We start from the raw sequence: 14569 nt of genomic DNA on the forward strand, positions 1-14569 counted from the left end.
TGGAACAGTACAACAAGTGCATTGCAGCCAGAGGAGATTACTTCGAAGGGGAGTAGAGTTCCATGTATGTACTATCAACAAAAGTGGTCATGCGAAAAAGTCTGGAAACTTAGTGAAGCCACCTCGTATTTTGTTAAATCGTACAAACTGTGTCTGCTTATTTTCTCCTCCTACCTCATTAATATCCTCAACACATAAATGTCACACTTTTTATTCGTTTCAGTTCTGAAGTTTATCTCCCGAACAAAGTCAGGCGAAAATTCCTATGAGATTTAACTACTTTAATTCATTAAAAAATCTTGCAACAACCTTTTTCATTGATATGCATTCTTCCTCTTAAGCCGAACGCATCTTTCTGCTGTGCCAAGAATCTGTTCGAATCATTTCATCCGTCTTAGGGTCAATTCATACTTGATGTCTGTGAAAATTGGATTTCGAAGAAAATCACAGCTGCAACATGTATGCATATATGAAGCCAATAAAGTTTGCATAAATTAAGTAATTTCGGTTAAAACACAGTTCTACCTTTTATTGAGCACTATTTTATAAACACTGAAGTTTTATTAGGGTCTATGACAAGCATAAATATATATATATATATATATATATATATATATATATTTCAATTTGTCTTTGCATAAGCAGTGATTTGTTGCTACACAGTCATGAGCATGTTTCGGTCACTGCTTATGTATAGACAAATTGAAAATGTAACTAGCTCTACTTCCGTATTGAGCACTCTTGTATTAACCTCGTTATATTTCATTATACCCTACTTTTGAAAAATAGCAACCTCAAACTATATATATATATATGTGTGTGTGTGTGTCTGACTACTTCATTTAATTACATAAATTAATACACGAAAATATGCATAAATTTTTAGTATTTACTTCGACAGTGTCCAATAGATAGGTAGAGCTAGGTAATAAGTTATAAAAATCTATATGGCAATTAAGCTATACAGAACATTCTCACGAGAATGAAACACGGAATATTCTGTGTAGCTTAATTGCCATATAGATTTTTATAACTTACTAATATATATAATTACAAATTTTGAATTATATTCAATAAATTATTTAAAAAAATTATGGCAAATTTATTTTTTCGCAAAAAGAAAAACAAGAATTGAAAGTTTTTCCTTTAATCCATGGATTCTCAATAAATGGCTAATCTTCCAATGGTGTACCAGGAGTAATGATGTCCGTAGCATACGCTTTATTATTTCTTGACAGTGTATGGTCATAGAATTTTTGAAGGTCATTAAGGTCCAGCCTAGGTAGAATTTTTCACCTTTACAAAAGCATAAACAACCCAAATAAAAAATCTTTAAAAACCGATTCTATGGTCATACACTGTCAACGAATAACAACGCACACCTATCTTTCAGTACACTACTGGAAGTTAATCGAGGCGAAAATAAACACCTTTAGTCGAATAAAAAATACTTAGGAAGACTACAACATGTTGTTTATCAACTTCCTCCTGTTACTTATGTTTAGCAGATAAACATTAGATTATTAATTTTAAGGGCCGTGAAAAATTATTAAATGTAAAAGTACAATCGGCTATAAGCTGCAAGCACTTTGAATAAGATGTAATAAACGAATAGCGATCCCCTCATAGTAGTAATACTAATATATATATAACCCTACACTCCTAATATATTAATTAATAAAGGAACCAAAGGAAGATTGAAAGGATACAAAGTAGTCCCGATACGTCCCAGATTAATGACTATACTTACTAAATACCGACACACTTCTAATTAATAACCATACACACGGAAAAGTGTCGCAAAAATAGGCTAGGATAAATGATTTAGCTTAAGGAAGGAGTCATCCTCTCGTTACTCCTTAACACCATCTCAACCCCTACCGTTTAATACTAAACTAAAGGAACAGAAACACAAACGTAACTGGCTAAAGGTGAGTGCACTTTGCGTACTTATTAATTAGACATTCAAAAACAATTAAGATAATCTTGTAATTGGAATGTTGATACATACGTACAACAGGTATTATCGTAAAGCACCGTTACATGGCGAAAAAAATCTTTTCATTCAATTTTCACCCCAAACACTTTGGAGTAGACGGATACTATCGGATACATAAGTTATTATGAAGGGAGATGAGTAGAAAGATGTCTGTTCATATTTCATTTGAACTTCTGCATGTCAATACAGTTTGGAAAGAAGAATTCCGGAAGAGAGTTGCAAAAGCAGTTTTGAGAGAAGAAACTCTTGGAGTAGAAGGCTTTCTTACAGCAAGGGATATATACTGTGAAGGGGTGTGATTTAACTGCTTGTCGGGTTTGTCGGGTGTATTCACGTCGATGGGGTACAAGGGCTTGTAGTTAGTCAGAGCATTCACCATTAAAGTACTTGTAGAACAGGCAGATGGGTGCAAGATTTTATCGATGGGACAGAGGCTGAAGCCTAGATGACAATTCAGGACCTATCAGGTTGGCGACTCTCTTTTGAACCCTGTCAAGGAGTGATAGACAAGTAGCAGATGCACCAGCCCAAATGTGACAACAGTACTCCCTTCATGGGCGAATGGTGGCCTTATAAAGGTACAGAATACTTTTAGGCGTAAGTAGTTTTCTAGCACGGTAGAGAGAGCCCGCCTTTTTCGCCTTGGTAATGCCCTCAATGTATCTATTCTAGTTCATATTCCCTGTAAACTTTAAGCCGAGGAGTTTAAAGGAAGTACTTTCGGATAATGTTCTTGGCCATTGCTATTATTGGTAGAAAAGGTTTCTTGTAATTATTGAAGGAAACAAGCTTAGTCTTGGCAGCATTGAATGTGGCCATCCATTTTTGTCCCCATTCCACTACAGATTGGAGGTCATCCTTTAGTGATTCTGCCATTTCCTTAGATATGTGTTCATTTGTTTTCCCCTCGTGCCTGTTATAGAGAGTTGTGTCATCAGCAAATATACCGATCTCAGAAACAATTTTATCAGGGAGGTCATTTATGAATATCAAGAATAATAAAGGTCCAAGGATAGATCCCTGAGGTATTCCCGCATTTATATCATATTGTTTAGATGTATGATCGTCGAGGACAATCTGGATTTTTCTGTTACTTAAGAAGGATTTAATTACATTATGTATTTTTTCAGTACTCAACCACATAATTAGTCCGAAACGACAGGTACTCTTACTAGAGGGTTTGGAAACGGAATACTCCACCAACATAAACACATATATGTTTTTATGTACGTGTTTGCATGTATATGGCCTGGAAAAACTGTCTCTATAACGAAGCTTATAAACCTATAAAATATATTTATATTCTAGTATTGAGGAAAATATAACCCAAATGAACGAATGACAACCATCGAAAATAAGTTTATATATAGATTTGAAAAACTTAGCCTGTGTAATTACTTCAGACACCGCGGTAGAATGGGAAATATAACACACAGTATACCACCTTTATTTAAATAATATGAACTAGCGGGACCTGTGGAAATTCTACAGGGAGTCATTCATATGTAATATATTGGTGTTGGCATTCTGTAGATATTCAGTATAGATGGAAACACTTTGATATTATTGTAGCTTTTTTGTTAAAATTGCAAAAGTATTTATCTAAGCTAGCACGAATGCCCGGAAAAGCCCGTACGTAAATACGCTTAAACATGATATTTTAATTCTTGCAGATTTCGTATATATTATTATAGAGTTAATGTTCTATCGATTTTTATATATTATAAAGTTGCGATTTCAAAAATAAACAATTATATCCATATGACTTGGATGCATTAGTTTGAATCGAAACTGAAATAAAATCTTATATATATATATATATATATATATAAACTTGAATTTCTTCAGCAATAACCGAAATCAAAACTTTTGAAGAATTCTTGATAAAATTATTTATAAAAATAGATGACTTAAGTGCCATCAGCCGTAGTCGAAACCAAGACCAAAACTTATAAAGAATTCTTGGTAAAATTATTTATGACAAGAAATGAAAGTACATAACAATTAAACGACCCGGATGTAAACATAACACATAAAATAACACACACTCTATCGTATTAATATATAGATAAACCTGTAATTCGTTCACTGGCTGTTTATTTGACCAGAGGGACATTTATTTTATAAATAAACAAGTAAATAATTAAAAAACGAAGAACAAATGAACGGATAAAAAAAGCAAGTACTAAAATTAATTAATTAATTAGATCTTATTAATAAAATAGCTGGATATTGATGTTGCCACAAAAAAAAACAACCATAACATCTTAAGATAGGGAAATAACAGCGATGAGTGTATAATATTACTTTAGATCAAAGCGAAAACTTAGGCCAATAAACAACCGTCAAGTAAAAATAACATCAATAACTCCCCGCTGCGACAGATTTACCACTCAGTACCGTACTTTCACCACTTCTACTCCTTTTCCTTACTACACCGCCTCCCAAAACGTCTACTGCACACATTAACAAAGTATACATCCTATTTTCTTTCAGAGCGTTAATCACACCCGAATGTATTTTATAAAATCTTGACTCTCGTTCCAATATCGTCCCTTTCCTGGTCTCCACTGAAACATGTATGCACATATGTAACCAATAATTTTTGTATAATAAACAGGCTAAATATCAGCTTTGTCCTCCATTGAGCACTCTTTAATATTCATGCGGCTTTCATTTGATTTACATCTAGGAAACCAATCTATACAACCATTATACACACACACGCACGCACGCACGCACGCACACACACACACATATATATATATATAGAGAGAGAGAGAGAGACAGACAGACAGACAGACAGAAATGACGATTTTATTAGATCAACATCCACTGTAATCTTCGGGTTAATGGCGCCGATGTCACCCAAAGAATCTGCCAATATAAGATTGAAAGTTATGTATTCAAACAAACAAATAACTTCATTTGAGAACTACTACATGTGTAAGAATAAAGTCAATGGTTTGTATTGCATCGATTCAAGTTGAATACTGATATGACGTCGGTGAATAAATCAATGATTCATTTCCCATTTACTGCTCTTGACTTGCTCATAACAAATTCCATTTCAAAATTAGCAGAAGCTGCGTTTACGACATTGGCTCAACCTGGGATACTATCGGGAATTTCATTTGCTAGGCCGTGTCAGTAATGAGCTTGGTATTTGCTAGCTTTCCCAAACCAAGCAGGGAAAATGTCATGCCTTCTCGACTAAATGAAAGCAATGGTTGACATGGCGTTAAATAAATTGCGGCAATCATTTTCTTTTCATAACTAAGAGATAAAATTTAATGTATAAATATTGAATTTTGCTATTCGTTCGGCTTTAATAAAACGAGCAAAATTAACGGAAATTAAATTATTTTTGACGAATATCAGCCATCAATCGTAAAAGCAAATGAAAAACATTGGAGAATAAGAGACCCCAAAGAAGCAACATGTATTTGCTACGATATGAAAATCATTAATTATAAATAATAGATAAAATCACAATTTTGAATAATATGTATATATATAAATATATATGTACAAATATATATATATATTCATTTATATGTGTGTGTCACATATGTAAATATATATATTTATATATATATGTGTGTGTGTTACATATGTAAATATATATATATATATATATATATATATATATAGTAAGATATAAAATATAAATGGAAATTAAGCTACATAGAATATTCCGCGTTTCATCCACGCTAGGATTAATCAGGCGAATGCTGACGGATAAATATATATATGTGTGTGTATGTATGTATATGTTATATATGTAAATATATATATATATATATATATTAATATATATAAATATATATATATATAAATACATAGAAATATATATATACATACATATAAATAATATCTATAATATAAAGCTGTGTGTGTCTGGTCACGAATAGGCTCCTATATGGTTGACTATTTTAAAAAACTGATTACATATAATGATAGAAGATGTATCGAGACACGGGAACGGGTATATTTGATCTGGCAGAACGGTGGTTTATAAAAATATGGGGTCTGCGTACGGGCCTGGTCCACAAAGTATGGAAATAAAAAATTAAAAAATTAAAAACGTTTACACGTGTTTTTGATGTAGTTGTACATAAGAATACTTTGATAAGTATGTTTTAACTTAAATAGGGATGGTATAATAAAATTGTGGGGTCTGCGTTCGCACCTGGCCTCCATAGAATGGAAATAGGCATAAACTTTAATAAAGACTTTTCATGTCTATCTGCGTAAGTATACTTTGATAATTATGTTTCAGTTTGAATAAATATGGTATAATAAAATTATTGTGGGTTCGTTCGTGCCTGAACTCCATAGAATGGAAATATGTCACAAAGTTTAACAAGGTTTTTTATAATAGATCCACAGAATGTTGTGATAAGTGTTTCAGTGTGAACAGGTATGGTATAATAAATTATGGGGTGTATCTATTTTATTTTTACTTTCATCATATTTTGCTTTTGTTTTGATACCCCCAAATTCGAAGCTATCTCTTTACAACCCTTCCTTTTCATAACTTATCATACTTTCATAAATCAGAGTCCATTTCCTGTAGGCTGTTTTTGAAGCCAGTCAACGACGGGTACTTTTGTCAAGTATATATATATAAATACATACAAATATATATATATATAAATACATACAAATATATATATATATATAAATACATATATATGAATACATGCAAATATATATATAAATACATAAAATAAAAATATATATACATATACATAAAATAAATATATATATACATATACATAAAATAAATATATATATATATCAATACATATAAATAAATATATATATTACAGTTCATGTATGTATGTATGTATGTAAAAATAGTTAACTCATTACACTGGAATTAACAGGAAATACTAATCATACATCAAGTAAAATCCTTTTTGTATTGATGAATTACGCGTACAGAAATATATCGGCAAGTTGAAATTCGAAATGTTAATTTCAATTTCTATATATACATATATATATAGTAGTAGCGTTCGTGTGTGTGTTTACAACTATCCTACAGCCCACACCACTGGGCCGATTATGACTAAATATGGCACGATAATGGTCCCACACCTAGAGATGGTGAACACTATTTTTTAAGGTAAACGTTAAACACCAAGATCATAGGCTATGTCTGTATACTTTCCCACAACCCACACCACTGGACTAATCGTGACTACACCTGACATGTTGCTGGTCTCCGACCTAGGGATGGTACGCACCATTTTTAAAGGTCAAGGTTAAAGTCATATTTGGTGCGGCTTCTGTAACATTCACTTATTGCAAGGGTGCCCTTGAAGTGGCTACCCCAGTGTATAGCAGAGTCTCGCTGGAAGCACAGCTATATTTTTGCTAGTGCTTACATATTTCTATTTCTTTTATGCATACGCAAATTAATTCATAGCTTGAAATTGTGTAATCTCCTATATATTATTTTGGGTGCAGAAATTCCTCTCTGGCCCAAAGTACCGTAGGTTTTCAACAACAGATACAACAGACACATTTATTATATCTAGACTATTAGCCAATATCTTATGTAACTTTAGGACGCGATTTTAGACACTAAGTTGCTATCAAAAATCTAACATTTCATTCGAGGATCAACACCATCACCATTACAATCGCAACCATTTTTAAAGCCAGTGGTTTCTATTTTTCCCTCTAAATATGAAGTCCGCCTACCGCCTCCAGTCATCATCGGGTGGGATTCTACATTTTCAACAGATATGAAGTTTCACCCTTCGTAACTTGATCATAAACACTTAGACATGTCATTAGCTTTCCTTTTTCTGACTAATAAATAATATCGCACCAGCCATATTTTTCCTAATCTCATTGGTTGAGACCTGACATACTTTTTACTCGGAATGAATATATTGCGTACATAAGCTAACACTTAAAAAATTCTTCGAAATGGTGTTGCTCTCTACATTAATGCTAACAGAAAAAAAACAAGTACATAAATAGTAACCGCTGATACACAGACACTTAAATACTGTTATCCCTAATTACTGGAACACACGGGCACAAGTAAAAAAATATATGCATAACATCTTTTTCGTCTTTGCTTACACGTCCAGTAAAATCGCAGAGATCGTAGATTTTAATAAATGCTTTGCAACACACCGAGGCACGTTTATAAGTCAAAAAGATGTTAATTTTCTGATACACTTATGTTTCCGTGCTAAATCTTTTTGTTTATATAAATCGTGGATGTTGCTACTAAATGTTTTGCGACACACCGACACATGTTTATGGGCATAAAAATTCTATTTTTTAATCTAAATATTTTTTTCTTTTAGCAGTACAATTGCTTTATATTTATGCTACCGTGCTAAATCTTGTGTTTACATAAATCGTAGATATTCTTAACAAATTAAGTTTTGCGACATATCGACACATATTGATAAGTTAATAATTCTTTTTTTTTTGCGTAAATTTTTTAACAGAGCGATTGACTAAAATTATTTTATTACGCTAAATAAATCTTTTTCGTGTGAATAAAACGTAAAATAATGTTTCCTGACACATTGCCATATGATTACAAAACCAAAAATGGTTTTTATATTTTAATTAAATTGATAATTTAAAGGTCACAAAGTCTCCTTCTGTGTGATTTTAAAGCCTTAAAACTGTCAATTTCCGACTATCAGCAAAGTGTGTGTGTGCGTGATCGTGCGAGTGGGCTGTGTGCGTGCGCGCTCATGTGTGCGTACGTCAGTATATGTGTCTGCGCTATACAAATCGATCTAATACTTGCGTTAACGCGTGGCCTGGCGGATACATATAGGTTTAAATATTTCTAATCTAACTGTCGATAGCTCAAACAGTAGGGAACAAGGCTGCAGCACTATATGTTGTGGTTTTGATTCCAGTTTATGGCATCCAAAATATTGTTTTAACTTATGAAATAAGTACTATATATGTGTGTATATATATATATATATATATATATATATATATATATATATATATATAAGTGTAATTGTCTGTCTGTCTGTGTATGTGTGTGCATTTCCCGACAAAACTACTGTCAAGTTTCAATCTACAGACTCGAGATTTGATATAAAGAGTATTGAGATTTTGGAAAATCTTTTTAATCAGTTTTCGGCCAAAAAGTTAGTGTCAAAGTTCAACGATTTGATCTTTGCAAACTTTACCAAACTTCTCCGCTAATTGTATTATTTTAACTTGGCGGTTGTTTATTGGCACGTGTTTTCGTTTGGATCTGAAGTAATATTATACATTTACCGTCGTTAACCTCCCTATATTTGGGTTTATGGTTGTTTTTTTTTCTCGCGGCGACTTCATCATCCATCTATTTTATTGTTAAGCTCTGTTTATTTATTCATTTTTTTTTATCTGTTCATTTGCCTCACGTTTATTTATTTCGTTAATACTAGAGTATAAATATATTTTATAGATTTATATACTTCGTTATAGAAATTTGTTTTCCAGACCATACACGTGTAAATATATAATTGAAATCATATTTTTAGTTCTTTACATAAGTGGCTTCATACCTTGTCTAGAGCGATTTCTGACAAAAAAATCTCACATTTTATGAGTTTATTTTTAAAATCATTTTTGGTTAACCAAACAAATGTCTTTTACTTTCGCTGCCCGTTCTTGATGATTCTGTCATGCTTTCTGGAATTATTGTATTTGTTACTAACTTGAATTATTGTATTTGTTACTAACTTGAATTATTGTATTTGTTACTAACTTGAATTATTGTATTTGTTACTAACTTTCAATGTTTATTTCTCCACAGGATATCCGTTATGACGAGTTGAAACAGTTTACGCACCATGGGGTCAACATCTCGTCGTTCCGATTGGTTGATCCCACTAAGCCTCAGGTTCTAAGCGTTGTCAGCGATTGGCAGTTGGATCAGAGCCGGACGGGAAAGTCCCCGCTGATGGGACAGTCAGAGCTAACGGTGGGTCTCAATAGAAATGTTGTCACGTGATTTTAATCTATTTTACAGCGGCTTTTAGCGTTTGAATTGCTCATTCCAATTCTCTTTCATCATCTCTCTCGCCTCTCTCTTTCTCTCTCGCTCTTTCTCTTTCTCTCTCGCTCTTTCTCTTCCTCTCTCTCCTTTCTGTCTCCTCTTCTCTCTCCTTCTCTCTTTCCTTCTCTCTATATATTGCTTGAATAGTTCATCACATTTTCTCTCGCTAACTCTCCCACTTTCTATCTTCCTATATCTATCTTATCCACCTCTCCCTCTATCTATCTATCTATCTATCTATCTATGACTTTAAGTGTCCACTCCACTTTTCCTTTCTTCTCTTTCTCTCTTTCTGTGCGTGTATATATATATATATATATATATATATATATAATGCTTGAGTTGCTCATCCCAGTTTTCTTTCGAGCCCTGGATCTCTATATCCGTCTATCTTGCCCCTTCTTTATGCCTCGCTATTTCTATCGTTTGAATTACACATCTCATTTGTCTCTCTCGTTCTCAGGCTTTCATTCGTCCTCTATTTTTCACTCTCTCGTTCTACCTCTATTTATATATATATATATATATATATATGTGTGTGTGTGTGTGTGTGTGTATTCTTTTTTAAATTTATAAGTTAATTTTTTTTTATAATGAACGTATATTATTAATCTACCATCTAATTTGCTTTTCTTATATTATTTTTTCTTACTAGAAATTCTCACACGAAGAATTAGTGATAATCGCTCACTGGCAACAACAGATGACGTTTCCTGGTTCTGAGCGATAACAAGTCTCACCATGTTTTCAGTATTTTTCTCTCCATTGTTTCTTTTTAAAATATACCATAGAATAATTGTCGATAACAATGGAGTTGTTTGTATTAGCATTCGTTCAGCAGTCGTTTCTATCCCAAATATAATTTCAAGTAAACATTTTCAACACAAAACGAATTACACTTTGCTTATGTTGATTGCTAATGCAGATCGATATCGGCATATGAAAAACAATATTAGGAGACACTTGCCCCACCGGGTTTTCCGGTGGGGCAAGTCAATTGCTTGTCGCCTGAGGTGCCCCTACCGGGGAATGCCGACGGGGGTGCCCAGGCAATTTTTGTTGAGGCGAGAGTGCCCCTTCTTTAGGGGAGCTCACCTGTTCTGCACTTTCCGGCCTTGTGCCACATTTTGCTGCGGTGAACAGCGTATAAATAACTACCCCCGTTATAACTCTTTATGATGGGATGTATCTCCTAACGGCTTCGGCTGCAGGGAGACAGGGTAGTAGTGCAAGTCAAGGATTCGTTCTTTACACTCAGCCCCATAGGTGAGCGGACGGGAACCGGCCCAGCACCTGTCGGACTGAGGTACACCGCCTGGGTATCACCCAGGAAGTCCACCCTACCAGGCCTTGTCACCCGGCTTTCGAGTGAGGCAAGTTTATCGCTTGTCACCTGAGGCGCCCCGACCGGGGAATGCCGACGGGGTTACTCAGGCAATTTTGAGGGGTAGCTTGCTTTAGATCTCCACTTTCTGGGCTTTGTGCCGAATATTACTGATGTGGGCAGCAATTCAATCACTACCCTATTATAGTCCAAATATATTGCAACAAGGTGCCCCTTATTTTTATAACAGTGTCACGGAAGGCCGCGTGCTTTTACTTGAAAAGACTTAAAACTTGTCCATTTAACATCCCAGCGAACTTATTACCCAGAGAGATTTTCACATCTCCTAGAAAAAAATAATTCCTAAATTTTTTTTAAAACGCTTGAAAGAAAATCTCATAAGGGCTAAAACTTGTAACATGTCTTTAAAGATAACTAAACTTCTCTTTTAAAGAAAAAATATCGTTTAGCTTTCTTCGAAAGATAATATACACTTTTCATTTCGTTATAATTGACAATATTATTACTTTTATCCTCGAATTGCGCTTGGGTGTTTATAATTGTTAGCTAATTAGTAGTAAACACAAACTAATGTTTAAATAATATTCAATTAACTAAAATTCATAAGAATTTGTATCTGCCATTCTTAAGAAATGGATTTCATTTCTCTATTATTATTAGGTAAAATTTTAAATGCAAATCTATAAAAGAATTCCATTGATTGCTAAGAAATGAATATATACGAGGGATGTTTGGTGAAAGAATTTAACAGAATGTGAACTGTATATTAATATTCTAATAATGTTGTAAACGCGCGGTGCAATCTTGTTTGGGTGGAGTTTGTTAAATCGTATTAAAAGCGAAAAAGTCCAATGAGACCTGACAAATTTATTTTAGCATTTATTGGTATTTTTTTCAAATTTAAAGTCATAAATATTTTTACCGGTGTCTCAAAGGATGTTAACTTGGGATTAGGGTTAATCGATTTCAGATGAATGTCAATATTCAATTTACTATGATGCTACATATGTATATATACCTGTATAATTATATATGTATGTAAATATATATATATATATATATATATATATATATAATTATTCACTGACAAGTGTTTCGTCGTCTACAACTCATCAGAGTGGCTGAATCTAGATTGTAATTATATTTTTAACAATACGTATGCCTCTCCCAATTTGGGGATACCAAATTTGTCAAAATTATTCCCAACTCGCATTTAGTTAAAAATACACTTTCGTATAAATAATTAAATTCAGTCCAAAAAGAAAAAAAGAAGTTAAGTATTGCAAAACAAATATATATATATATATATATATATATATATATATATATATATATATATATATATATATATATATGATTAGTTTTTTTGGAAAAATAATTCCAGCAGAGTGCTCAATTAAAAGGAAAATCCAAATTGTAAGAGCGTATTTATATTTTGTGTACAGAAAGTTGTTAGTTGAGATCGATCATTGTTACCGTCGGTTTCAAGCCCGATAATAAGGCCCGTTTAAGGTATCCTTATCAAGCTCTCTTCAGCCAATATTCGTCTATCTTCACACTTCCGGTTATAAGATAGACGAATATTGGCTGAAGAGAGCTTGATAAGGATACCTTAAACGGGCCTTATCGGGCTTGAAACCGACGGTACCAATGATCTGTCTCAACTAACAACTTTCTGTACACTATATATATATATATATATATATAGTAAATACATTTCCGGTTGATATAAATAGAGACATAGATGAGTCAGCGATTAATTCAATATCCTTTATCAGAAATCATACGGGAAAGTTGTTGAGTTCTCTCCCACTGCAAAAGTTGCCAGGGCAGCCTCGTCAATGAGGGCACTTCAGGCGATTACCAATAAACTCTTTCTCAAAATGAGAATGCCAGGCCTTGGAGGGTGGACCTTCTAGAACTGAAAAGAACTAAACTCCCACCGCAAAATCAGCAGGGACCGGATCATTACATGAATTATCTGCTGATTTGGGGGCCCAGGATAAAAATGTCTAGCCGGAAATTTGTGCCGATACAATGAATCTAATAAAATAATAAAATATATAATGTTATTGTAAACCGTAATTATAATTGCAGGCTTTAATCGATTCAAATCGTGTGAATAGTATTCCGAAGATTAAGTATTCAAGTATAATGATTAATAATCGTAAAAATTATTCTTCGAAAAGAACTTTTCATTACTTTCATCTCCCCAATACGAAAGTTAAAATCAAAATATTATAGAATTTTTATTCTAATTTTATCCAAATCCAATACATAATTTTGTTAATGCCTACTATTTAAGAGAAATTGACCTCCTAGAACTGCACAGAACTAAACTCCCGTCGCAAAATCAACAGGGACCTGATCATTACAGGAATGATCCAATCTCTGTTAATTTTGGGACCCAGGATAGAAATTCCTAGCCGGAAAGTCGTGCCGATAAAATAAATAATCTCCCATCTAATAAAATAACAAGAGGGAATTCTAAGGTCCAAATCCGACCAATTATATATCTATCTATATATCTATAAAGGTGAACATGTGTGTGTGTGTGTGTGTGTACATTTCCCTACGCAATAACTTTGCCAATTTTTAGTCTATAGATTCGAAATTTGATATACAGGGTACTGAGATTTGGGAAAATCTATATGATCCGTTTTCGGCCAGAAATTTGGCTGATAGGGGGTTAAAGTTCAACGATTTGACCTTTGAGAACTCTACCAAACTCCTCCGACAATTTGGGGTCCAAACACTTGAAATTTTAGATATAGGTTCCTTGAACATGGATCTAACTTAATAACTTGATCTGAGCCCAAAACAATAAATTTTAAGGGGTCATAATAGGTGTCAAATTTAAAACCATTGACCGTGTTTTTGTTTTTGTTTTTAGCTCAGCATACACACCCAAACACCTGGGCAACGCCGGGTACCCATGCTAGTTTATATATAAATTGTTATTGTAAACCGTAATTATAATCGATTCAATATTCAATTATTATGATTTATAATGTTCAAAATTATTCTTCGAAAAAAACAATTTTTCACCGCTTCTATCTCCCCATACAAAGGTTAAAATCAAAATAAAATGATACTAAACCTTAGCTATAGAATTTATGTTCTAATGTTTTATCCAAATACATAGTTTTGATAATGTCTACTATTTAAGAAATTC

At 33.2% G+C, this 14569-nt stretch overlaps 1 protein-coding gene across 2 annotated transcripts in view; it reads left to right on the top strand.

The window, feature by feature from the left end:
• LOC145249442 (glutamate receptor ionotropic, kainate 2-like) overlaps positions 1 to 14569 on the top strand; it is a 1370511-nt gene that overhangs the window by 994968 nt on the left and 360974 nt on the right. For both annotated transcript variants that reach the window (XM_080110999.1, XM_080111000.1), the window contains exon 7: positions 9807 to 9974. In XM_080110999.1, the coding sequence (XP_079967125.1) occupies positions 9807 to 9974 (168 nt within the window). The remainder of the gene's footprint in view (positions 1 to 9806; positions 9975 to 14569) is intronic.

The sequence above is a fragment of the Euprymna scolopes genome, chromosome 28, assembly GCF_053919585.1.
Source record: "Euprymna scolopes isolate OS-2025 chromosome 28, ASM5391958v1, whole genome shotgun sequence".
Lineage (NCBI taxonomy): Eukaryota > Metazoa > Mollusca > Cephalopoda > Sepiida > Sepiolidae > Euprymna > Euprymna scolopes.